This window comes from Equus przewalskii, chromosome 4 (genome assembly GCF_037783145.1).
Source record: "Equus przewalskii isolate Varuska chromosome 4, EquPr2, whole genome shotgun sequence".
NCBI lineage: Eukaryota > Metazoa > Chordata > Mammalia > Perissodactyla > Equidae > Equus > Equus przewalskii.
Genome location: NC_091834.1, coordinates 87067427 through 87094957, shown reverse-complemented (window position 1 = coordinate 87094957; position 27531 = coordinate 87067427). Strand labels below are relative to the sequence as shown.

Here is a 27531-nt window from a genome sequence, read left to right as displayed (position 1 = left end):
TAACTGGGGAACTTTTGATAGTCGGCAGAGTGTAGGAGTGATCGAGTGCAAGCCTTGGTCCCTGTGACAAAATTTGTTCTGGATTGCTGTGAATGCATCTGCTTTCTTGCTGCTTTTCACACGCTGTAGTTACAGTGAGAAGCCATAAAATTCTTCCCATGAAGGAAAATGATAGAAGCATTTTTGTGTCTAAAATGGTTTCTTCTTAAAAAAAGAAAGTAAATCTTTTTACTGGTGCAGTAAGGAAAATTCAAATAGCAAAAGGTGTGAAGATACACAACTCATGAAGAGATACATTGCTTTTTCATGCAGTGGCGATAACATAGCTTATGAGCTTTATCTGAAGTGTGATTATATTGATTATGTTATCCGTTAGTGATTATTGACATTTAATGGTTTAGAATTTAACGAGGGAGATCAGTAATAGAGTGTAGGTTGACTTTAAAACACTCTTGATTGCCTAGATTTTTTGAACAGAGGATGAATTAATTTTCCTGTGATACGTGGATCAGAAACAATGTACGTAGCCAGTGGACTCATCTTGAACACCTACAGCTGTTATTTCAAACATGAGAGAAATGGGTATTGTGAAGTAAATAATGAAGGTGGCATAGCGAATTCCTGCTGGCTGGAGTTAAATTATTCATTTTGTTAGTTTAGCTAACATGGTTCTCGTGCGTGGGATTGGAGCACTATGTCAGTGACTAATATTGCATAATTAAAAAGCCTTAGTTCCTCAGGCCTGTCCTACTGTTGAAATTTAGAAATGGTTGTTAACATCGTGGAAAGGGGAGTTATTTGTATGAGTTGATGTGGTCTACCTGGTCATTTTGAAGTTTTTATGTTATTAAACCTTTGTGTAACACGTAGGCGGTGTGCAAGATGTTTTTAACTGTAGTTAATCTTCCGCCTCCTTCCCATTGCTTTGCTTCCCATGCCACGGCCTTTCTCTTCTTGAAAGGCTGCCCCGTAGTAAACAGTCCATTTCAAAAGCCTGGTGAGCACACTCCCTCCTCACTCCAATATTACAATTCCTTTTCCTTCTCACTTAGAATTACATTGTCGGCTAGGGAAGGGGTTTGGGCGGCCACCACCTCTGTAACTACTAAATTTGGGGGGCTTCATAGGCATGTATACCTTTACAAAGCAACTTAAACATTAATTTATTACCTTCTCAGCCTTAGTAACTGAAGGGAAAAAGACCTAACACAAACCTCTTTTAATTTTTCTATAGGGTTATGCGCAGTGTTTTTTAGTCATGATCAGTGTAACTGTAATCTTTAGTTTATGCTTCTTCACTTAATGTCATTTAATGTGCAGATTTGTACCTTTGCAATAGCGCTAAAGCACTATTTCTCAACCTCAAGAGTCTGTGAGTGCAAAAAGAAAGGAATGGAAGCACATTCTGGATCATCTGTTAGCCCCTTGTTGCCGTGTGATATCACTACCTGTGTTTCCTTTTCTGTTTGCACGAGGGTCAAGTGAATGTCAAGTTTGCGCTGCACAATGGACGCGAGGTGGAGGGCTTTGCTGGGAGGAGGGGGAGGAAAGACTAGATGTGGATGTTGATATTTGAATCAGAGCAGGGAACGTTACACTTTGAGGGGCTTTAGCTAAGCATTTGAGTTCACACAATCAAGATCGTACAGTGTAGTGACGAGCACATGGTTTTTGGAGTCATAAATCTAGAATACAAATTCCACCACATTTTCCTGTGTGATTTTGAGCAATTTATTTAACTTCTCTAAGATTTGGTTTCTTTAGCTTTGAATGGTGAATAACCACTACTCTGTGGGGTTTTTGTGAGGATTAAATGAAATAATGTCTGTAAAGCACCTGTTAAAATACCTGGCGCAAGGAGGTGCTCCTTAAATGGTAGCTATTATAATACTATTTGTTGAGTATTATGCGTATTGTTTTCATTTAAACAGCATAAGTTGTATATTAAAATCTTCAATACTAAAAATAACAAACTAACTGGAATAGAGAGTGAGAGACCTGATGGGTCTGAATGCCTTTTGTTAGAGTGAGTTGGAATTGCGTTCCGGTAGACTCCTCAAGAATGAGGCCTGGATGTTACACTCTGTCTCCTGCGGGCTGATGCCTTGTTCTCATGCTATGGTCTACGTATTAAATTCGTCAAAAGTACTTTTTAATGTCTTTTCATTTCAGGCGACTCCATTTGTTTTATTTTTGTCGTTGATATGAATTCTGAATGGTGATTCTTACTTCTTAAAGTATGTCTAGATTTAACTGTTGAGTCAGAGATGGAAAATATCAAGTGAGGAAATGAACAGGAGTTAGCCTAAAATGACAGTAGGTAAAATCATACAGAATTTCACATTTTTTGCTCTTTCAATACATGTTTCTGCCATCTCATTTTATGTTTAAGGTTAAAATGAAAATAAAATGAAATCTAGTATACTGCTTAATGGCTTTCAAATCAATGTGTTTTTATTAGAATTTGTTTTTTCTTTAGCATGATTTCATAGGGAATACTAGAAATAAAATGTCTGCAAGGAATGAATTTTTAGCTGATGAATAGTGTCAGAGAGGCATGAAAATGGATTGCTCTTATCTAGGGAGAACGCATTGTGGAGTAGGCCTGGTGGGTGCCGATGTTGTCTGTTGTACTTCCTGTACAGACCAAGGTGACTCTTAACAGAAAGATGAGCTTGGTCTCATGGATAAGGCCCCTTCAACTCTTGGTATTTCTTTTGAGGTTACAGAGGAGTGGAGGTAAAAAATATAGGGCCATCTTTATTTGGAAGTAAGACTGATGGAGGTTCTTTTCTAAAGCCTCTGTTTAACTAGCTAATGATAATGATTGTGGCTGTGCTCAATGATGTAGAATCTGACTCTGAAGAGGCTATTTATCCTTTTGTTGGAGTATGAGATAGTTTTTTGAAAATAAAATTGGTTTTGCAACATAGACTCCCTTGGAGGGGGGTTGTCCCTCTGTTTCTCATACAACTTAATTCGGCTCTTCATCTTTCCAAAGATGATGTCACTCTTCTTTCAGATAGGCTGACCTTTACAGCAATTGGCTGCGCATTTCACCAGCATTATAGAATAGGTGCTTGCCACGGAGTTTAATCTTGAACCTACTACTGTGTAATATTAATCAGAGCAGTGCTCTGCAATGTGGGCAATCTGTCTGTTCCCTGATTCCCTAAGACTTGTCCTTCAGTTTGCCTGATTATTATCAGCAAGCTGCAAAACTGGACCATGTTGTTCTGTCCCTATGTAAACTTGCTCTTATTTGATTGTTTTGGGGTTAGTAGTTTTCACCCTGTGTATATCTAGGAAGACTTCATAGTGCTTGTAGTACAGGGGGGCTGTGTTATACCTCAAGATTTCTTTATTGGAAAATGCAGCTTACAGTGAAAAGACTATATAGGGAAATTATTTCCATAAGAATTAACATACAGTGACCTAGATTGCCCTATCCAGCACTTTTTATCTATTAACTTTGCCGTAATATGCTCTAAGTATCCCTTTAATGTTAAAAAAAAAATAATAGAAATTTTAAAAGTGGAGAGGATTCCAGGCACTTGGAGGCTTGAAAGCATCTCCGCTGTCCTCTCATTTCACTTGCAGTGTAATTCCCAGCTGCTTTTTCTTAGAAGAGCCTCTGATGGATAGGTGTGAGCCAGTGGGTTACTTTTGGCATAGCACGTGGTTCACCAGAGTTGGCCGCAGTCTATCTGAATGTTCCTGAGAGAGCCTTTTGGTTTCCATGTCCCTGTTAGCTGATCTGGGTAGTGGGCGGGAGACGGAAGACTTTCTCCTGGTGCCTTTGACAGGAGGCCGAAAACTTCTCAGCTGGTGGTATCCCGCTGGGCCACAGGGGCAGAGTGCTTCCTCTCTCACCATTCATCAGGTTCCTCCACTTAATATAGCCCAGCAGGTGGGCTTGAGCCCTGGTGAGTAGGTAGATGAAAAGAAGACGGTACCTACAGGACACAGCAGCCAGAGAGAAAGACAAATGAGAACAGTACTCGGAAAAGGTGCTTCTAGCAAGAACTGTTGCAATATTTCAGGGGTGCTTTTGATATTTGTAGCATTGGTAACTTTTGCCACTTGATTGTAAGACACGTCGATTTTAAGCTGCATCTTGATTTCCTAGATATTGAAGTATGGGTAAAATAACCCCATGCAGGTTATATTTGGTGAAATAGACTAAATTCTAGATGGAAATAAAGGGAAGAGATAGAGGAATGGTGATAATTAAATGATACAAACCATTTCACTGAGTTGAAGAAAGACGGGAGTCTGCAAATTGAAAGGCCTCTCTTTATCCTAGGAGGGACTGATGAGAAGAGATGCACGCCTAGTCATGGCCTGCTGACATTCCTGAACTCTAAGGAGAAAGAGAAAATCTTATAAGCTTTCTGAAAGAAAGAACCACTAATTTATAAAGGAAATGGGATCAGTCTGGGTTTAGGCTTTTCTTCTGCCAAACTGCAAGCTAGAAGGTGGAATGACGTCTAGGGAGTCCTGAGAAAAAGGACTGAAACCCCAGAATCCTGTTTTGAGCTCTCTTTTACCTGTCAGGGTGAAAAAGAGACGGATATGCCGTGATTTAGAGAATTTATTAACCTTAAGAGCTAGCAGCCAGAATCCATTAAGGTGACAAAACTCATCAGTTATTTTTACAGAGAGAATTTAATATTAGAATTGTTAATAAGGTATTTAAGAGCTGAAAAGGCAAAAACAAAAAACAAAAAGCAGAAAAACAAAAAACAGCCTAAGGCAGTTCTGTTTAATAGAAATATAATGTGAGCCATGTATGTAATTAAAAACTTTCTAGTAACTGTGTCAAAAGAAGTAAAAAGAGGGGCTGGCCCTGTTGCTCACTGGTAAGAGTTCCACGTGTTCTGCTTCGATGGCCCGGGTTTGCAGGTTCGGATCGTGGGTGTGGACCTAGTCCACTCATCAGCCATGCTACGGAGGCATCCCACATACAAAATAGAGGAAGATTGGCACAGATGTTAGCTCAGGGACAACCTTCCTCAAGCAGAAAAAGAGGAGAATTGGCAACAGATGTTAGCTCAGGGCAAATCTTCCTCACAAAAAAAAAAAGAGAGAGGAAAAGTAAAAAGAAACAAGTGAAAATAATTCTAAGATATTTACTTTTCCCCAATATATCCAAAATATTATTTTAAACATAATTTATATAAAACTTATTGATGAGACATATTACATTCTTATTTTTGTACTAAATATTAAAAACCCAGTGTGTATTTTATACTGACAGCACATCTCAGTTTGGACAAGCTGTATTTCATGGGCTTGATAGCCACATGTGGCTAATATCGACTGTATTGGACAGTGCAGCTCTAAGGTGTCCCAGAGGTAGGGCTGGCAGGAAGCAGTAGCAGTTGTTAAAACATTGAAGCTTGGAGGAGGGGCTCTGGAGAACTGCAGCTCAGACCTCTGAGGAGGGGGCGCCTCCTGGCTGGTGGTGTGCCTACCTTTGAGTTTGGAGGAGAGACCAATGGGTCTGAGACTCAGATTTCTGAGGAGCCTACCAGTGGGTCGGGCTGGTGTCTCTACAGTGGGGTGCAATGAGGTTGATTTTGTGAGTGTGGGCAAGCTGCAAAATGGATGAAATTGCTGCTGCAGGAGCAGTGTGTATGTCAAAGCTAGTGTGAAGCACTGAGGCCTGAGTGATGCCGAAAGGCATAGACTGGAGAGTTCCTCTTCCTCCATGCTTGCAGTCTCCCTCTGGCACCCTCTATTGGCAGAGCCTAACAGGGACCCAGCTGCAAAGCAGAAATGTGGTTTAGAGACTCCAGCTCCCACATCACAAGGCAGAGACTAGAAGAGGGAAGGTGTGGAGCTGAGAGTCATAGCTAAATATCTGACGCAGTAGTCCATCTTAGGAAAATACTTAAAAAAGAATTCTAACCAAGTTACAAATTAACTACAACGGAGATCTCAATATAGGAGAAGGTGAGGAGGAGAGGAAGCCCCCATGAGGATCATTCTTTGCATTGTAAACATGAATGATAGACTGGGAACCTCTAATAAAGGTACTAATAAGGATTCTTGAAATAGAAGAGAAATCCTCCAAGAGAAAACCTAAGAATTGTATGAATTTAAAAGCACTGAACTCTTAGCTAAGAGTTGGGTTGGGGAGGAAAGTCAAAGTATTCAAATGATTTCATCTTACTGAGGTTGCATAGGGTAGTGGTTGAGAAAATTGTAGAAATTATGTTTTCAAACAGTAGTGGGGAAAAAAGTGTTCATGAATTTTCAGGAAGGACCACTAATCTAATAGAAAAATGCCGTAGTTCTTTTTGAGAGGAGAAGAGAATGTATAGTAACTTGATATAACCAGGAAAACAAGGAAAGGGAAAAAAGAGATAATAGCAAAGTAAAATTAATAGTAAGCATAATGTAAAATGGTAGAAATAAAATTAAGTGCATCAGTTGATATACTGTTAATAATTGTGACTGACCACAACTACCCAGTTAAAGATCAAGGCTGCCAGATTATGTTAAAATATGCACACACCAAGAACTGTATTATTTATATGACATACACTTAAAATAATTTGTTTAACCTTAATAAAGGTTAAAAATGAATGGATTGGCAAAGCTGTACCAAACAAAAAGAAAAATGAGAAAAGGTACAATTGAAGGTTACAAGCACTAAACAGAATAAAGAAGCACAATTATGAAATGATAATAAGCACAATTTATAAAAACAACAGTCATTAACCTTTATGCATCAAATTAGGAGCTCAATATATGAATCAAAAATGATTAGAAATTCAAAGACTACTTGATTTAAAAAAAATAATAAAGGACTTTGTGTAATCATTCTTTCCTTAAAAATGTTTACTCTGAGCTTGATGGAGGAATCCTCTAAGCTTTACCATTAAAGCATCGATCATAAAAAGAGATGGAGTGGGTTCAGTGGTGTGTGTGTCTCTGTATGTTTGAGAGGCATAATGCAGGTGGGGGGTGAGAGGTTGCAGTTTGGCTCAAGCTTGAAAGTCCTTTGAAATAGAAAGGAAGAAGGAGTATTGATTCTTTTCCTCTACAAGTCTTAGAATGGAAGATGATAATGTCTTCTGTCTCTCTCTGGCTAAAGTTCCCCAAGATTTACCAACTTAGTGAGGATGTAATTTCAAAATACATGTCCTGGCAAAAATACGTCCTTTATGAAAAAGGAACATAAGTACAAAACTCTGTAAAAGACTTGATGTGTGTTTTGCACACATAAGGGTATGAAAATGCTGTTGTATCTTCATAGCTCAGAGTTCTCTTTATGAGAGCCCCCCATGTCTCTCAGGTCACTGAACCAAGAATATTGTCCTCGTTCTTTGTCTTTAAGAGGAATCCATCCTCACATTGTCATCTGTCTCTGGCTCAAGCTGCCTGTCTGGGATGAGGCCAGTGCTTGTTGGAGGAGTTGATAGCTTGCCCAGCTGAAAGGAATTTGCCCCAGAGATACCTGTATTTGATCTTTAGTTCTTTTTTCCTCCAGCTGACTCTATGGTTGTCCTCCTTTAGCATCTTAGTTACACAAAGAGCTGCAGCACCCATCCAGGGAATGTTAGCAAGGGGGAGGGGTATAGATGCTTTCTAAATAAGACTTTAATAGTAACAGGTCATGCATGGGCATTGCCTTCCACTACTTCTGTAAAACGGTTTATTTTCAAGCCCTGCTGATATGGCACAATTTAATGGTGTGTGTCTCTACCTCCCCACTCCCACTGTTGTTCAGTTGTATTTTGAATATTATGACAATTGATATAGTATACTTTACAATGAAAAGTTAGTTATTTTGGTTCAAGATGCCTCTAAATGTTCAGTTCAAGCCAGATAAAAAAGTGGCCATAGGTCCTTCTAGTAGAGGGAAGAGAAGGGTGCCTTGGGGTGTTCTGTAACTTCCTCCTGGGAAGTTTAATTGTGAATTCCTGGAGCAGGGGGGTGCGTGGGCCATGGATATGGTGATATCAATTTGTGAACGAAAATCAGAAGTCTTTTCAAATTTAAATGTATTTTTCAGTGCAATAGGAGAATGTATTTGATAAGAAAATGCTCCCAGAAAATCCAAGACAGGTAGAACTTGTTCCCGAGTGAAAACTGAAATATGGACCCTAGGTACAAAGGAACATGCCACGTGTGAGTAGGAGGTGATCCTCTAGAAGGGGGAGGTGAAAACCATTTAGGATTGTGGCTATGGGTAATCCTCAATAATAGTTGTAGGCTTCCTGTCATGGGCTAAGTTTTTTTTTCCTCCAGCATCATTTCGAAGCTGGCAATGCGGGAAAATGTCCAGATTGTGACTAAATTTTAGTGTGAATTAAAACAAAATCACTCTTTTTTAATGTTCTTGTGGAAAGGAAGGAAACCTTGATTGTTAAATTCTGAATGACATTTTAAACGATATTTACATAGAAGCATAAATGACCAAAATAAATGTCCTCTTGGTTGTATTCAGATCCAGGTCATACTGCTGGTTAAATAATACTGATTTACTATATGGTTTGCTAGATTGCAGTCACTCAACTTTCCAAGACAGTGCTATTTATTGCTAAATTACCATTATGTAAAAGTACCTATGTTCCATAATGTTAAGCCATGCTCTTATTCTGTATTCACTCTTTTTCAAACGTATTTATTGAATGCTTGCAAAGATCCAGGCACTATTTACTGTCTGGGTTACAGTGGTGCTTAAGACAAAGTTCTTGCCCCTTGGCTCACAGTCTAACGGTATATATGTATGTGTATGTGTGTGTGTGTGTTCATGTGTGTATCTTCTGTAAGAATGCAGGCTCTCTAAGAAGTCAAGCTGCCTGGCTACACCTCTCACTGGCTTTGTGACCTTGGGCAAATGACTTATAACTTGTGTAAGCCTTGGTTTTACATCACTGCTCTGTGCCTCAGTTTTCTCACCTGAAATGCAATAGTTGATTAGATAGGGCTGTTGTGAGGATCAAATGAGTCACACCTGTCAGATGCTTAGACCTGTATCTGGTACAAAGTAAAAATTAATAAATGCTAACTCTTTATTTGTTACACATATGGACATTACATGTAGATACAAATAGATGTTACATATACATGTAGATATTATATGAATATAACATGGCTATATTAATGTACATCAGCTTCATGTATTTATTTTGGAATCTCAATGAACGTACATTCCTTCCAGGATTTGGTATAATTTGAACTGAGATTAAGCTGGCTATGTACTTTTACTTTTGTAGAGTCTTACTAATAGAAAGCTGTATACTTGTTCTGTCATTATTTTTAATAGTCTAATAATTAGTTGGTTGAATTACCCAGCTCAGCTTTTCTCTTTAAAAAATGAATAGTAAACAATATTTTGAGTGCTAGTTCAGCACATTCTGACAAAGTATGATGTATTTAAATAAAATTTATTAGCATTAAACACCACCATTGAGGTTATAGTCATTCATTTTTCTCTCCCATCATTTGAAACAGACTTTCTGAGTCAAGTGTGTTGCAATACTTCGTAGATATTGTCTGTGTATAATGGTCATGGTTCAACTTTAGATAAATCATTTCATCAAATCACTTTATCTCTAATAATCTCAGTTTCCCATTTATTCTCATCCATTTTCTGATGTTCTTATCAGCTTTCCCTCAGTAGTATAATGGCCTTACATATTAAATTATAAAGTAATTTGCTGAGCTAGAATTGTATAGAATTACTTATGTGTCAGCCTACATGAAGATAAATCCTAGTATTTGTCCATGGCCAGATGAGCAGTATACAGGTTCAGCACACATTTAGGGTCATCAGAAGCCAAACCGCTTTGGGAAAGGATTGGTAACAATTTGGACTCCAGCAAACTCTGAGTTGATATAGTGAAAACAAATAAAAAATGAGCTTCTTTTCAAATAATTATGAATGATATAGGGTTTAAAAACTGTCCTTATATGACCACAAAGGTGTATAATGTAAGGGACACTGATTCCTGTAGGGGTTACTCTTCAGGTGTTTGGGAAGCGTGAAATCAAAGCAGGTCGGCCACGTTGCCCCTCTTGTACCCTCTGTGCTTTTCCACAGCTCAGTTTCCTTGTGGAGAAAAAGGGAGGTGGGTAAGGCCTCCTTCATGGAGACTAACAGAGTGGAATATATAGAAAATGCCTAGCTAAAGCGATCTTTAATGTGCCCTTCCCATTTTCTTAAAACTTTTAGGTGCTTCGGAATAAAATAATATTGGCTGGTTTTTATACAGAAACTGAAATATATACAGTTAGATTTTATGTACCAGATATCTATGAGAGCTGAATGTATCGGAGTAGTTTATTATTATTTTTCCATTTAAAAGGACGTGTAGTAATAATATTCATTACAGGAGATTTGCCTGGTTTTTAGAAACTCATTTTGCTGGTGTATCTTAAATCTCTTACCTGATTGAGAATATGCTGAGAAAAAGAGCTAAGTTGCTAGGGCTTGAGGCATAAGGGCAGAGCTGACTGGTATTTGTTTCATTAAGCTTAGGCAAGCTATCCAATTACTTAATGCAAATAGGAAAAGTTTACACTAAACTCCTACTTCTTTGCTTAAAACTCTAGAGAATTTAAATGAGAAGAGATATGTATTTAAAAGAAGGAAATTTAAATGAAACTTAAATCAGGGGCTTAATGTAGAATAATATTAGACCAAGAAATCTGAAATAATAAGTGAGAAATGCCAATAAATAAAAAAGGGGAATGTATTCTCCAAGATACTTGGTATGTTCAGTTTCATTGTGAGATAATTCGTAAATCTTTGGAAACCCAAGTTAATAATGAAAGACTTATTTTATCTCAAGCCTTCTTTTCACCTAACAGGGACGTTTAAAGTGCTGCCTTCCATTGTCAGTGAGCTTCACTTCTCTTTCCCTCGTGGAGTGTTTACAAAACAACCTGGCTTCTGATTTAGAGCTCCACCATTGGGCCAGGAGCATTCGGGGACACCCAGAAAGCAGGGTCATCTTGTTCAGTTCAAAATAAGAAAAAAATTGGTTGATCACATGGACATCTACCTTTCACAGATGGCTGTTGAATAGAGGAGCTTGATAGAATATGAAAACAAGGCGCTGGACAGGAAGCTCCAAAAAGAATTGGGGGCTTCTGAGAATATAGACAGTATTTCTTTGCAGAGTAATTGTAGTTTGTTAAATGACTTAAATGAATCAGTGAAAGAGGAAACTTATTAGAAGAAAATATTGCTATAAATGAATTTTGTGGAGGGAAGCGTTGGGAAAATGTGATATAGTACAATTTAGAAATCTCTAATCTGTTGCTTTTACTTCTAAAGGCACTGGAAAATGAAACCACTGTTAGTTACACCATTTATCTGAAACTCCACCCTCCAGAATAATTTGAAAGAAAGTGAAACTTTCCTCTAAAATTTTCTAAATTTTTTTCTATAGTTACAAAGGTGATTTTAAGCTTAAGGGACCCCTCCAAGACCTTGTGCTAAGTGTTGTCAATAATTTTGTGTGTGTGTGTGAGTGTGTGTGTGTAAGAGAATTCCCTCAGTGACCCTAGATCTGCCAGCGTTTGGTATCTGAAACAGCAGTCAGAGCTCTAACTAAAGAAAATCATCCTCAGTGCCTTTGGGCCTGACTGATGTTTCCACTAAGACACGTTCTTCTTCCCCATGTTGCTCATTAATATCCTTTAGATTTCAATTCAAATATCAGATCCCACCCACGTAGCTTCATAGTAACTTCACTTTTGTAAAATCATGCATTTATCAGAGTTTAAGCTTCGTGAGGGCAGGAGTATGTCTGTTTTGGTCATGGTTTTATCCTCAGTAATCAGAACAGTTCCTGTCCCCCAATAATCCTATACTGAATGAATTTGTGAATCCCATTTATTCTTATCTAGTATGAGGTTTTTATCAAGTAGTAGGAAACTTTGAGAATGAGGGTAGAAACCTAAGTGCCCACTGAGTGAAAATTATGAAATTTGGAGATAACACTGTTTTGTTTCGTTTATCTCCTGCCACCACTGTTGTCAAGAGTTTTTATGGAATGGGGAATAATACGTTTAAGGTATGGTGTTTGTGAAAGTTTTAACTGCAAGGGACATTAACATTATATAGTTCAACCTTCACGTTTTAAAGCTGAGAAAACTGAAGTTTATTAGATTGTACAGCTAAGTGCTGGTAGGTAATGAGAATTTGTTCTTGATCCTACTGCAAAACTTCCTGAAGATAGAAAATTCTGTTTCATAAACAGAAACTGCACAGACCTTTATTTTTCCATTTTATTTTCAGACATTCCTTTAGAATAAACTATTTGAGAATTCACGCAGGTCTGTTTGTAAGGATAAATGACAGTAGCTGTAAGAATTTATTAAGAAAGGAAAATAATTTTCTTTTTAGTCAATTTGGGCAACTCCCAGTCTCTCTGCAGCCAAGAGTTGAGCACAGTTAGTGTTCATATTCCAGAGGCTCTGAAATCTTGTGGAATATGGAACACCTTTCTGTTTTAGATGAGTTAGTGTAGTCCAAGGTTATATCACACTTGTGACACTTAGAAAATGTAGCTTGGCCCTTGTAGAGTTCAGCTTGTCTCTAGTTGTTTCTTAAATCCTCCGGTCTTCTGTTTTCTGCAGCCTGTTTTCTGTTTTTTGCCTGTAGTTGGAAATATGCCATTCGTTCATTCATTCATTCATGCATACATTCAGTGGTATTTGTTGAGTACTTCCTGTGTGGCAGGCACCCTTAGGAGCATTGGAGATAGGGCAGTGAACAAAAACAGATCCTGGCCCTTGTGGAGCCTACAGGGAAGTGGGAAAGAAAGAAAAGAGCATGTGAACGGATAGGGCTGCTGGAGTCATTATACTCAATTTTCGATTTTAGAAGTCCTTGAAAATAATAAAAATAAAGCAGAACTTCTTATTGGTGGATAATTGGAAAAAAGATGGAGATGACAAAGCTATTTGTGATCACAGTGTACTTAATGAGTTTGGAGATTTTCTTCTTTTCAGAAAATCACTGCTTTCTCTGTGTTCCTGACTCCATAGCGAACACTATTGTTATTACTGCTACTAACCTAACATATGTTGAGTGCTTATTGTGTTATGGGCATTGTGCTGAGTGCTTTGTGTATAAGAACCCTCTAAGGTAGGTATTACACCAGTCCATTCTGCTCACGAGAACAGCAGGACCCAGGAGGTTAACTAAAGTACTTACTCAGCTAGCAAGTGGTAGAGCCTTGATTTGGACGCGGGAGTCCAACTCCAGAGTTTGTGCATCTGTACCAATTAGTCCTAGCTGAATAACCTTTATTTTTATTATAACATTGAAGGCTTTTGTGCTCGTGTTTTTGCTTTTTTTTATTAACTTGCCAAAACTTTATGATATTTCTTGAAGCGGAGCCACTTTTAACTCCATTTGTAATTAAAATTTATACCATATGTGAGTAAACTCAGAAAAAAATGTAGTTATTATTAAAAGAATACTTTAAGGTTTGATACACTAAATGTGGTAGATATGAGACAATCTAGTATAGATTCATTTTACGTTCATGAACTAATAATAAGTTTTTAGAATAATTTTATATGTGTGTAGAGTCTGTAGCACGGTGCTTGGCGTATGGTAGTGATCCATAGATGATAATTTTTTATCATTTTATTTTAGTTTCTACTTCACTTGTACAATAGGTAATATCTGTTACTTGCAGATGATATGCTGGTAAAAATGCTTGCACTGCACAGTTTTGTAATCTGATACAGTAACCTCAGCAGTTCTCAGCAGAATATCCTTATGTGGACCACTTCAGTTTTTCTGTTACTCTCCTTTTATGTATCTCCAGGGTTTATTTGGGTAAAACTATATTTTGGCAAATGAGGGCTGGGGCTCTCAAACTTTAGTGTGCATCAGAATTATCTGGGGCGCTTATTAGAAGGCAGTTTGCTGGGCACTCCAGCAGAGACCCCAGAGCGTCTCTGATCCAGTAGGTGTGGGTTGTGTCTGAGAATTTTCATTTTTAACAAGTTCCCAGGCTGCTGCTCCTGCTGCTGGTTTGTGGACCATCTTTTTAGAACTCCCGCTCTAGGGAAGTGACATGACTTCTAATTATTGCTGTTCTCTTACAATTATACGTGTCAGTGAGTTAATGTATTGATATTGATGTTGCTGAATTTATTGTGAAGTAATATAGAGAAATTTGGTTTCTATAAGTGTGATTGTGCTTATTGCTTAAGGAAACATTTCCTAGAGGTTACTTTTGCATTAGAGAATTTCAAAGTGCAGGTTTTAATTTGTTTCTATTATTCATCTTTATTCAAGACACAGAAACACACAGGTTTAATTTTTAGGGGGAAAGCATTATCACTTTGGGGTATATTTTACAAGGTGATTTTATCTGTTATAATTAATTTCTCAGAATTACAGAGTATCGGGATGATGTAGCAATTTAAAAATAGTAACAATTTTTTTTTTTTTTTTTTTAGTTCTTTTCAAGAATCTTCCTGAAACTAAAATTTGATAGACTGGTATTGAGTTCAATTTGGTACTCATCATTTCCACTTATGAAGCTCATTTCACTCAGAATTTCTCTTATACCAACATAACAGTTTTACCGTTTCATTTTAAAGCATTGCCTATACCTTTGGGGATATGATGGTATAGAGGGGTTATTCTCTCAAAGAAGAAAAGGCAATCAGAAAATCTTTGTCCGTAAGATTAGACTGCAAGATGCTTTCATTCACTGATTACTGAATACCGTTATGTGCCAGGCACTATGGTGAAAATCGGTGCCAAAGTAGTTTATCTTTTTCATGCTCAGTGATGGGTTTTAGTGGATTGTAACTTAATATGATCTAATTGTGTGATGTTATTGATAGATCTGATGCAATTGGATGCTGCTTCGTTAATAGAATTAGTATAGTGGGCAGATCTTGGGAGTTGAAGTTCTGCTGTGTTATTGGAGCTAAGGGATAAGGTGAAGTTATTCCAGAAGTGGGGAGCCCTGCTGTTGAAAGGTTTGGCCATTTTTGCTCATGAAGATTGTTGGAAAATGGGATTAATTCACTAGGAGGAAAGATGTCTTAATTGTGTTTTCAGTTCCCTGCTGTAATGTAAGATCCATGAGGACAGGGACACGTCCTACTTGTTCAGCACTGTGTCATCAGTGCCTCCCACACTGCCTGGTGTGTATTCAATAAACAGTCGAGTTGAGTCAATTCTGAGGGGATGACAATGGTCACCTTAAAATATTTGTCTTGTAGATGCCTTGTTAATTAGATTTATTACTTATATCTCCAGAGGGCAGATGGAGGCAGCACGGATGGAATTTTTAGGTGGGCAGATTTCAGTTTTACATAAGATCTAAAACTAGCTTAGCAGTCAAGTTGATAAGCTTCCTTATGTATTTGAATTCTGTTATTTTAAGTGCTTGGATAGAGGTTGCATGGGGATATAATAGAAAATATACCTGCTTTTGATAAATTTTAGACCAAGATGATTTCAGCTATTAACACTATGGCTATCTGCGTCCATCTTTTTATTTAAGTATTTCATTAAAAAGAAATCATGGCAACTAAAAATCTTTTTTTTCTAAGTTAGACCTTGCTTGTCTTTTCAGACTAAAGCAAAGCAGTGAAGTGGATCAAGAAAGGGCTTTTGCCAATGAGCAGTTAACCAGAGCTATTCTCCGCGAGAGGATATCAAGTGAGGAGGAGCGTGCAAAGGCGAAGCACCTGGTGAGTATTAAAGATTTAGGAGAACTGTCTTGTCTACCAGGACATCTGCGATGTTGGGGAGAAGCTGAGTACTCCTTGCCAACTTTGAGTGTTTATCAAATTCATGTTCTCTTTGCTTAGATTTTCTTGATTTTTGCCTTTTTACAAGTGGTTGACAGTTTGCGAAGATTAATCACCAGGGACTTTAAGGGAGGTAACTTGAGAATTATTAAGTAAGGATCAACAGGAGACACAGGCACAGGCCTCTCTCCTGAAGGGATATTGTTCGTTTGCCTTCCCCTCCACTCGCCTTTGATTTCATTGTGTTTGGAACCTCTGGGGCGAACAGCCTCACCTCTTTCTCTCCCTGCTGGCAAGCTCCGGATGTTAGTTTGGGAAGTCTCCTGCAAAGGGGAGTAAGGTTTGATCAATCACTTACTGGGCTTTAGAAAGGGGAAAACGTAGAGCAGGGACTTTGGGGCACCATCTTTTTTAAGAAAAATATATTTATTAAAGAAAATAATTGAAAGAGATTTTAAAGATTACATAAACATGTTTAACAATGATTATTAATAGAAAGAAAATTTAAAAGGCATTCATAAATCTGTCATTCTCACTTAACCATGGTTTACACTGGGATGTGTTTCCCTCTAGACAATTTTTATTCCTAGGTCTATTACATATTTAAGAATTTGTGTAACGCTGTATATAGTGGTTAGCATCATGAACACTTTCTTATATCATTGAATGTTCTTCTGAAATATAGTTATTTTTTTCTTTTGCTGAGAAGATTTGCCCTGAGCTAACATCTGTGCCAATCTTTCTCTATTTTGTATGTGGGTCACTGCAACAGCATGGCCGCTAATGAGTGGTTTGGGTCTGCACCTGGGAACCAAACCTGGGCCGCCAAAGCAGTGTGCACTGAACTTAACCACTAGGCCACAGGTCCTGACCCTGAAATGTAGTTTTTACTGCTGTATAATATTCTGTTTTCTGTGTGCAAAATAATTTATTAAGCAATTTCTCATTGTTAGATAAAAGTGGAGTTGCTCTGGATGAAACCTGGGGTCTTGACTACTCGCTCCCTCTTTAGCCTTCCAGGAAACCAACATGTAACTTCTCAGAACCCATAGTACTCATTGGAGTATAGTTAGGAACTCACTGGAGAGGTAAAATGTGACTGTAGAGTGGAGAACTTCGAATGCAAGACTGAGGGGGATATCCTTAGTTCAGCAGGCAGTTGGGAATCATTAAAAATTTATAAGAAAAGGGTCAGTTTCTGTTCTCCTATTCTTTCCCTTGGTCCTTTCTTTGAGAGGCCAACCTATGACGAGATAGCAGTAGAGAAAGTAAAAGGGAGCCAACGTGTAATGAATCCATTTCTTCAGTGGCTGGGCTGAATGGATAGATAGTGAAGCCAGAACGCAGGTGATAGACCAAGAAAGAAATGTCAGGTGACTGGCTGGTGCTGTCATGAGGGGACACATGTTGAATGGAGCTGAGGCCAAGAGATGTAGAAGGAAAGTCATTTGTTGTGAAAAGGGAGAGAATTTCAGAATTAAAGACATTAAGTGTTGAGTAATTCAATTATTGATGACATCTTATGTACTTCTGAGCTTGACGGTTTTTTGAGGAAGTTGAAAATACATCAAGCTAGTGTGTTGAAGAGTCGTTTCCACAAATGTTACAGCCTTCCAACTGAAGGCCAGGGATGGAGTGGAGAGTGATTATGTTTGAGGAAGGTAGGGGAGCAAGCTTGTTAGTTTCTGGTGGGCCAAAAAATTGGTTGGTATTTTTCTTCATGCCCCAGCTTTGCCTCTTAGCCTTGAATCACTCTTTTCTCTACTTCTCTTTGCCTAAATTTGGACATACTGTCTTGTTCTCTGAGTTTAGGGAGACAAGCAAGATTGGGATTTTTCAAAAAACTCATTAAACACACACACCTGCATATGACAGGCATAAAAAAGAGTTTTCTCAAAAAATGTGAAAGTATTAAAAAAATTTCTTAACTAATAGTAACTAAAATATTATGTAATGTAGTTTGATTGGAACAATGTATCTTCAGGCCATTTTTTCCCATATAAATCTTATCTGTTTCCTGTCTCTATTTGTTTTTGTTTAGCAAGTTAAGCATAAGAAACTGGCGTTGTATATTTTGCTTTGTATGTCTCTTCTTTACTGAGTCTGGGTTGTAGGGTATAGATGGCAAATCACCGTACTCACAACTCCTGAATTTCAGCATCCATCGTAATATTGGCCAAATAGAGCCCTCAAAGCACTTAAGGAATAAAAGTAGAATTTATACAATAGGATTATAGCTGATTCAGAGGATCTTGTCCTGGCTTGAGTGCTCTCAGACATTGGGTGCTAGTTCATGGCCACAGCAACATGGCTGCCTATAGCAATTTAGGTCCCTGGTGACTCCCAACTTATTTACCAAATTGCCCGCTTTATTGTTGTTACTCATTATTATAGAAGTATGCATACCTATTGGATAAAGATAAGAAAATAATGTAAAATATTAAGGTCACTTAAATTACTGTTGTCCAGAGATAATTGTTAACATTCTGGTTTATTGTTTTTTGTGTTCCTTTTCACATTCCGCTAAGTCTGTATAAAACATTTATATTAATGTGTGTATATATATTTCCCTAAACATAGATAATAATTTACATAGTCTTGTATAACTCTTACAATAACGTTCACATTTAAACAATTTAGACTGTATGGTAAAGGTCTTTTTATGCCAATAAATATATATCTGTGTGATCACTTTTAATAGATGAATGTATTTCACTGAATTTTCCTCTAATTATTAAAATAATACAGGGATATTATAGAAACTTTGGAAAATAGAAAAATTACTAAGGAACCACCTCATACCCATTAGGATGGCTACCATCAAAAAAACAGACAATAAGAAGTATGGGCGAAGATGTTGTGGGAATGTGAAATGGTACAGCCACTATGCAGAACAGTACGGTGGTTCCTCAAAATATTAAAAATAGAATGACCATATGATTCAGCAATCCCGCTTCTGGTAATTTATCCAAAAGAATTGAAAGCAGGGTCTAGAAGAGATATTTGAACACCCATATTCACACCAGTATTATTCACAATAGCCAAAAGGTGGAAGCAACCCAAGGATATATCAGTAGATGAATGCAGAAACAAAATGTGGCATATACATATAATGGAATGTTATTCAGCCTTAAAAAAGGAAGGAAATTTTGACATGTGCAGCAACATAGATGAACCTTGAGGACATTATGCTAAATGAAATAAGCCAGTCACAACAAGACAAATACTGTATGACTCCACTTGTATGAGGTATCTAGAGTAGTCAGATTCATAGAGACAGAAAGGAGAGGGTACATTCCAGGGGCCGGGGGAGGGAGGAATGGAGAGTTTTTTAATGGCTATGGAGTTTCAGTGTTGCAAGCAAGATGAAGAGTTCTAGAGATTGGTTGCATGACAACATGAATGTATTTTATACTCCTGAACTGTACACTTCTAAATGGTTAAGATGGTAAATTTTAATGTGTATTTTACCACAATTAAAAACTACTAAGAAAATAAGCACCTGTAATTATTGCACCTATAATTAATGTTGGGAGGTGCCTAGTTCTTTCTGACGCCCCTCCCCTGCACCGTCTATACAGTTTCCAGATTCTGCGTCCCACCACCTTGTGAAACGTGTGGTGTGGAGTGCTGGGCCCCCATTGCTGCCATTCTTAACTCCATTAAGAGGCACTCTTTGAGTGATGGCCAAACATTGATTTGTTCTTTATTTAGAACCCAAATGTTGCAGCCAGCAAGAAGGCAAAGGTTGGGTTTCACACATTTGAAGGAATTGGGAAGCTGTCTTTCAGGAGAACTAGGGAGAAAAAAAAACTGATGTGATGTTGGTACTGTGAAATAAAACTAACTCCTTCCCCCTCCCCATCTTCCTCCTCCCACTAAGAGTTGACATTTAGATTGCTGCCTGCTTAGATGTGAGTCCAGGCTTTTCTTCCCACAGTTGTTGTAGCAGCCAGCTTTATTGAAGCGCTTTGAAGGGCAAAGTCACGATGGCCCTGTTGTTGAAGTTTTAAAATAGGATCAGATCAAAACTTTCCCCTTTGGAAGAATTGCTGTAGCTCGAGAAGCTGGTAGTTCTGTTCTAGATTCAGGAAGAGTGTACCAGCCCCTCACTCTTCTCCTTGCTGACTGGTACCAATATTTTAATCAGCTGCTTTTACCCAGAGGTTTTGGAGAGGCAGTTCACTGATAATTTTACTCACTTGAAAGTGTTAAAAAAAATTCACATGAAAGGTATGCTTCTTAGTAGCAGGAAAGCACGTCTGTAAAGAATGAAGACTAGTTAAAAGGACAGCACCAGGAAACCTGTAAAGTTAATGCAACTTGACATTGTGTATATCTTTATCATCTCGTACATATAAATCTAAAGTTTGCTGTGTCGTTAGATTTTTTTTAAGTTAAAGAGTAGAGAGTTGTGTTTTTTTGACTTTGCAATTATATTTGATTTCTTTTTAAAATGCCAGTTAAAATTTTGATTCACTCTTTTTTCTGTCTTAATGAATTATGCTGATCTTACATTAGTCATTTCTTATTATTACTACAGAATTATGTAGTGTTTTCTTTTTAAATCTAAACTTGAAAAGAAGCCCCAACTTACCTACTTAAGAAATATTTACTTAAATATTCTGGAGCTTATAAACTGAAATGTGAAATAGTTTCCTTCATTCTTTGGACAGATGTTTTATTGAGCACCTACTGTTTGAAAAGCGGTGTGCTAGATATTAAAGATATATAAATGAAAAAGACAAAATCCTGTCCTTAAGGAATTCACAGTGTAATGTGGGAGACAGGGACATTAAAAATAATGTTAAAAAGTGCTAAGTCTGTTACAGAACCATGCCAGTTATATTCTTGTGAGATTTCTCACTTTTGTGAAAACGGGGACTTCCTTTTAACTCATTGCTATCCCTCCATTCATTTGTTCAACACACATTTGAGTGCTTAGTATATGCCAGTGCCTAGCAAAGAGTATACAGTCAATAAATACTTGTTGATTGAATAAATGAATAATTGAATCTACTCACGCCCTGGAAATTGGAGGAGAGGGAATGGGGAAGAATAGAAAAGATTTCCTAGGGAAGTGGTACCTGACCTGAGTCTTGAAGTGTGAGTATGAACTGCGCATATGGTTGAGGATCAGGGATGGTCCAGCCTATGATACTGCAGGCAAAAGCATGGAAGCATGGCAGGGGGACACTTCAAGGAGGTGCTGAGTGGGAAGTATGGGGCAAAGAATGTTGATGGATGAGGCAGACAGAAGTTGGCAGGGCTAGGATCATGAGGACCGTGTATACAATCCAAAGAACTCTGAACTATATTCATACAAGGGTTTGAAGGGGAGAAATGAAATAGTTAGATGGTCATTTTGATAACTTGCTATAGTGAAGCACAAAGGATAGGATAGAGGAGGAAGTGAATGGAAACAGAAACCAGTTAGAAAGCTTGGCATAAATCCAAGTGAGAACAGGCGGTACCTGAATTACGACAGTGCTAGCAGGGATGGAGAGAAAAGATATAAGAAATATTTAAAAGATAGTCTTAGTAGGATTTTAGGTTTGAAGGGTTGAGAGAAGTGTCAAGGGTAGCTCCAAGGTTTCTAGTATTAGAAACTCTATCATTTGAAATAGAAAAAGTAGTAATCAATTAAAAAATGTTCTGGATTAAGTGTATATTGTGAAGTGTGACCTCAGTTTAGAATTGGGGGAAGGTAATGGCCTCAGATATTGCACTAATTATTTTGTTTGACTGTAGTTGAGATCATTAGATCATTAGATATTTTGGTCTCTTTCCACATTCCCCTCCATCACAAATTTACTATACACCTACTGTGAACTAGGCACTGTTAGTGACTGGAAATGCAAAGATGAATTAGATCTGGCTGCTTTTCCTCAGTTTCTCTAGTCAAGTGTAGGGTTTGTGGAAAGGTCATTCTTACCTTGGATTTTTTTTTCTATTTATAATTTTTGAATGTGTAAAGCCTCACAGTGTTTAGAAAAAACGCTAAAAAAAATAGGGTAGGCGAATGCATAAATTTAGTTTTTGCAAATTTAAGCCACTGTTTCACCAAAATGTCACTTTTCATCCCCAGTTTCCTTTTTGTCTGAAATGCGCCAGTGAAGCAATCAAGAAGAAGAATTGATTAATTTTGTGCTATGTGCTTTTCAGTTCTGTGTTTTGTTTGTGCTTCAAACTGTGACAGTTGAAATTTCATGGTAAAAGAGAAAAAGGTTTTGAATTTGGGGTATGGAGGAAAATGACTAAATTAAAAGAAGTAGATAAGAATACCACTGCTGCCCAAATATAGGTAAGATTTTGCCCAAGGGCAAAGGATACTATTGGAGTTGTAACTTTGAAATGATCAACATGGTTCATACTTAAAAGTTCTGTGTAAAAGAACAATAAGTGATCACTTGGGGGCTTTTAGTATCATTAAAAGTAACCTGGTGAATGAAATCGCAGTGTAGCAACGCTTGTCCTGGCTTCTTCTATTGGGCACTTAGAGATACCTTTTAAAAAATTTTGCTGTATTTTGGATACAATTTAATACTTTGATTATAACCTCTATTAACATGTACCCTCTGGTTATATATGCTGTGTGCTGGTTTTCTTGCTGTAGACACTAAGCCCCAATTGTTTTGCTGTGCGTGGAGGATTAATTTGCTTTCAATGCCCAAAATGAAGTCAATGATTTTGAGCTTTTGCTTTTGAAGACTTTTTTTTTTTAAAGTATGCTTTTTTGGTGAACAGGATTCGCTCTGAGCTAACATCTGTTGTCAGTCTTCCTCTTTCTTTGTTCCTTTTTTTCTCCCCAATGCCCCAGTACATTGTTGTATATCCTACTTGTAGGTCATTCTAGTTCTTCTATGTGGGACGCTGCCCTAGCATGGCTTGATAAAGTGGTGTATAGGTCCGTGCCCAAGATCTGAACTGGCAAATCCCAGGCCACTGAAGCAGAACACGTGCACTTAACCACTCAGCCACAGGGCCAGCCCCTTGAAGACTGTTTAAATATGGAATTTCTGCTTTTGTTTGAGGGACTTAAACCATTTAAGGTATAAGGTATTTTGGTCAATGTTATTGGTGAGAACAGGACCTGGGATCTATCTGAAGTCCCATTCTTTCTAACTCTTGCTCAGTTAGTATCTTCCCAGGAAATATAAAGGGCAGCATTCCTCAGAACAGGTGAGAGCAGAGGCACACTGGATCATTTTGCCTCCTGTGTGTTTGGGTTCGGCAGCCCATGATAGTTTCCAGGACAAAGTGTTTGTCTCCCATCCTCTCCCTTTCTGTTCTTTGTTATCATGTGTGGTCCTGAACTTCCTGTGTGTGTTAAAGCAGCGTTATTATTGTCAGCTGGAATGCACACAGCCCTGTGAAGAGATTGTTAATCAGATACTCCATGGGGCAGCAGGGCAGCTTCAGGGAGGTTTGTTTGCTGCTGCAATGGAAGAGGAGAAGCATGTTTTGCTTCAGTTTGCTAGCTTAGCCTTCATGTTAAGAGCCCAGGGAGAGAATAGGACTGCTAGTACAGGTTTCAGTATTGTTTGTATACTGAAAGCTTAACCAGAAGAGGGTATTTTTCAAATGCGCGTTGTCAAACCCTCTCCTTATCCAGCTTTACAGAAATACCGAGGATCTTAACGTTACCAGACAATCTTAGAGAAGCACGATGTCATGCTGAGCAGATACTGAGGCCTGGAGGAGAGACTGGCTGAGCATTCTTCTGGTAGTGGAGATTAAATCTCACCGTCAAGGTTGGCGCGTCTGTCCACTGAACACAATGTAGAGGTGACTGCAATTTGCTTGTGTTGCTTTTTTCCAAGGGACTATCTCAGACTGCGTGACCTTTGGACAAAGTGACTAGAGAAGAAAATAGCTCAATTGAGTATAATGCTCTCGATGTTCTTGCCAAACACTAGTCGTATTTAAAGACGGCTGTGAGGGGCAACTTGGCTTAGAATGTGTTGTCATATTTTCCTCTTCAGTGTACTTTAAAAAGTGCATCAAGTTGCTTGCAAACCAGTTGGCTCAGGGCAACTCTTGTCGAGTGGTGTCCTTTGTGGTAGCCTTGCCAGAAATAGCTTATTGACGTCCCATCAGTTGGGTCATTATGAGTGTCAAGGTGAGGTATGGACAACACTGAGTAAAGATCCATAGGTAATAAGGTGCAAAGGGCTGGTATAATTCCATCTCTTTATAATGACCTGACGTTTATTGTCAACTTATTTGCTTTACTGCCTGTTCTGAAATGAACTGTCATTAGGGCCTTTGAATTTTATTGAACTGACGACATAATCTCATTTCCTACTGAAGAGGCTAAGAAATATGGCCCTCAGTGTTTGCTTTAACCTGTGACAAATTAAAAGTTTAACACAAGTGTAATGAAGTCTGTCAATCCTTACAAATCCCAAATAAGAGTTTCGCACATTATGCTTTGAATGAGACTGTAAGGCAAATTGTGCTCTTTTTTGTTCAACAGCAGTCTCTCCAGTTTGTCTTTGTGGCAAGTCTCACAACTGTCAGTTCTGATACAGCCTTGGAGAATCCCTTTCAACCTCTTGTGCGTGGACCTGTGGTTTAGTGATTCAATAGTAAATTGAATAACAGCAGTGTTTACTATGTGACATACTATGTGCAGTGAGAGCTTCGTTTTTGTTTATTGGACATTAAATTCTTCACAATGTTGCACATTGTTGAACAGCTCTGTATTTCTTGTATGTATTACTTCTTTTAATGCTTAGATATGATTCCTAAATGGGACTGACATATGCTTTTTCTGTGTTTCTTGATGTTTTGAACTGTTCCCCGTGTTAGGGGTTTGGAGGGTTTATTTTCATGTAGCCTGGGGTTATTCCCTTAACCATAAAGACTTTCACCATTTTGTTCCAATGTGACTCTCTCTACTCTTTTCTTTACTAACTATATTTTAAGGATGACTTCTCCTGAAAATACCGAGGGGCAGAATTACCAAATGAAGTAAGGCCTCCATTCTCTAGAGAGCAGGAATCTGTTTACAAACCTGCGGTATTTATTACATACCTCATTTAGCTCATTCATCATTTTAATAGAAAAATGAGTCATTTTAGATGATTCTGAAATAATTCGAGGTAAGCTACATAGCCCCAGGCAGAATATGATTTACTCAGACCAGCACCAAGCTATTTTCAAAAAAAAAATAATAGAATGATCAGCACCAATAATTTATAACTTGTGGTAAACTTATCAGATGTCTTCATTGTCATGGAAATTTGTTGATGAGATTAAAAGTTTAGAGGAGTTTTCTAGCTAACTTCTCCCCATTCTTCCATCTTTTGTGACACTTGGTTACAAAGTCCCATACTTTGCTGTGTATCTAAATACCTTCTGCTTGTTTCAAACACTGATTGTAAATTTAATTCCAGATTTGTGTTTAATATTTTCTTGATAAGAAAGAACACCAATCAGTGTCACAGGGCCAGTTTTATTGGAGATTATAAACCTACTTATATACATTTTCTGCTTAGACATTAAACATTAATCCTTTTATAGTTTCCTTAGCCTATCTGATTTTCAGAAGCACAGCTAGCTGATTGCCTGGAACCACTGCTCTGAACCGAAAAGGAATCACAAAGTGTTTCTAGGTAGACCTTAATGCTCATGAGCTTTATTAATAACCAGCATCACAACAAAAACAATTTATTTGTTTTTAGTACTTTCCATTTAACCAAGAGCTTTCAATTCCAGGATCTCATTTTCTGTTAATAAATGCTTGATATGGGTGAGACATCTGTCATTCCTGTTATAGATGAGAAATGTTCAGAGACTGTGAACCTAAAGGTTGCACAACAGATCAGATGCTCATTGCCTAGGTGATCTTATTGGGGGCACAATTCAGCAGATTTAGTTGTTAACAGAGTCATATATTGCTTGATAACAGGGGTGTTTTCTAATAACGCATTGTTAGGCGATTTCATCATTGTGCGAACATCATGGAGTACACTTACACAAACCTGGGTGGTCTAGCCCACTGCACACCTAGGCTATATGATACTAATCTTATAGGACCACCATCATATATGCGGTCTGTCGTTGACCAAGATGTCACTATGTGGCACAAGACTGTAGTAGGTTTTTGACCTGTAGTGGATTGGGCCCACTGTATTAGAAAGGTAAGAGGAGTTTTAGGGCCAGGCACGTAGATGAAGCAGAAATCACTGCAGACATAAATAAAGGCGTCAGAAAATCATGCATATGACGAGCACACACGGGAAGTAAAGAACCGTCGTAGTGTGATGGTCCTTCTCAGGGTAGAGGCAAGCTGCCCCAGCCACTCTGGTAGGCCTTGTGAGTTATTGCTTAGTGAAATAATGTAGCAGTAATCCTGACACTACCAGGGATTAGGAATAATTTGTTTAAGAATAAGGAATGGAGTAGTGCATGTTAGAACTAAACTTTCCGTCTAAACTATATTGAATGGAAAAAGTTTTGGTACTTCAGATTGTGAATTTCAGCATTAAAAAAAAAATCCTCACGTGTAAATCTCTACATTGCAATGGATGCAGGTTATTGTATAGTTTTTTAAGGTCATTTTTGAGTGTACTTATTAAAAAAAGGTTTGCCATGATCTGTTATATTTTGGGAGAGGTGGTTGATATAGATAAAAAAGGACCTGGTTTGTAGCAAATATCCATTCCCTTGCCCTCAGAAGAGCACCAATATATAAAGGCAGAAACTTTCCTTTTTTAATGGGCAAGACAATCTCTTTATTTGTAGGGGAGGTAAGAGATCATTTGATTATTTTTCTACTTTGGATAATAAAGATTCATTAGTTTGGCAAGGTGCTTGAGAATAGCGATGGGCTTGCTGCAGTAGGTTGTTTTTAAGAGTAAATAGAATACCTGTGAACACTGCCTCCTTTACTCATGCAGTGGATTCAGTCAATTTTTTGTTTTGTGTTTTCATTGACATTTAAGGTGAATATATCTCACAGGTTTTTCTTGTAAAGTCAAGCTTTGAATAGAATTGAAAAAACTATGTCGTTGACCTTTTTGGAGATTTGTTAAGTTTAAAAAAAAAATGAAGCAAATTTGGGATGTAGCTACATAATTGTTAACATATTTTTCAATTACACTTAGTAATCCCCAGAATAGTTCTTACTGACAGCAGGTTGATTAATATAATAGAAAAATTGGTTATTTCCTAAAAATAAGCTCTTTCTTCATGGCCCTGGTAGAATGGTAAGAAAGAGCTGGTAACTAATTTTGACTATGAGGCTTCTACTGTAAAATTAAAAGCTGAGTCTAAACATTGCTAGCTTGTGTGTGTGTGTGTATACTTTATTTGTATTGCATGTGGTAAAGACATTTTTTTAGACGCTATAGGAAATTAAAATTTATTTCTTAAATTTTTCAGTTTGAATTAATTTTTAGCTTACAGAAAAGTTGTAAGAAATTGACTCAGATTTGTTTTTTTAAACATTTGCCATTCTCTTTCTACACACACACACAGACACACACACACACACAGACACACACACATTTTATGAACCATTTGAGCATGGGTTGTAGACCTCGTGCCCATTTGTCCCTTAATACTTTTATCCCTTAAAAATTAGTGTGCTTTTCTTATATAACCAAGTACAGTTGTCAAAGTCAAGAAATTTATCAGTGATGCAATATTTTAATCTTTAACCCAGATTCCAATAATATTCTTTTATAGCAATTTTTCCTCCTGGAACAGGATACATTGTAGGATCATAGATTGCATTTAGTTATCATATCTTAAAACCTTTTA

General features: G+C 37.7%; 1 protein-coding gene across 6 annotated transcripts in view; it reads left to right on the top strand.

Moving 5' to 3' along the window:
• CHCHD3 (coiled-coil-helix-coiled-coil-helix domain containing 3) overlaps window positions 1-27531 on the top strand; it is a 269997-nt gene that overhangs the window by 76857 nt on the left and 165609 nt on the right. For all 6 annotated transcript variants that reach the window (XM_008533744.2, XM_008533745.2, XM_070617730.1 and 3 more), the window contains exon 4: window positions 15582-15699. In XM_008533744.2, the coding sequence (XP_008531966.1) occupies window positions 15582-15699 (118 nt within the window). The remainder of the gene's footprint in view (window positions 1-15581; window positions 15700-27531) is intronic.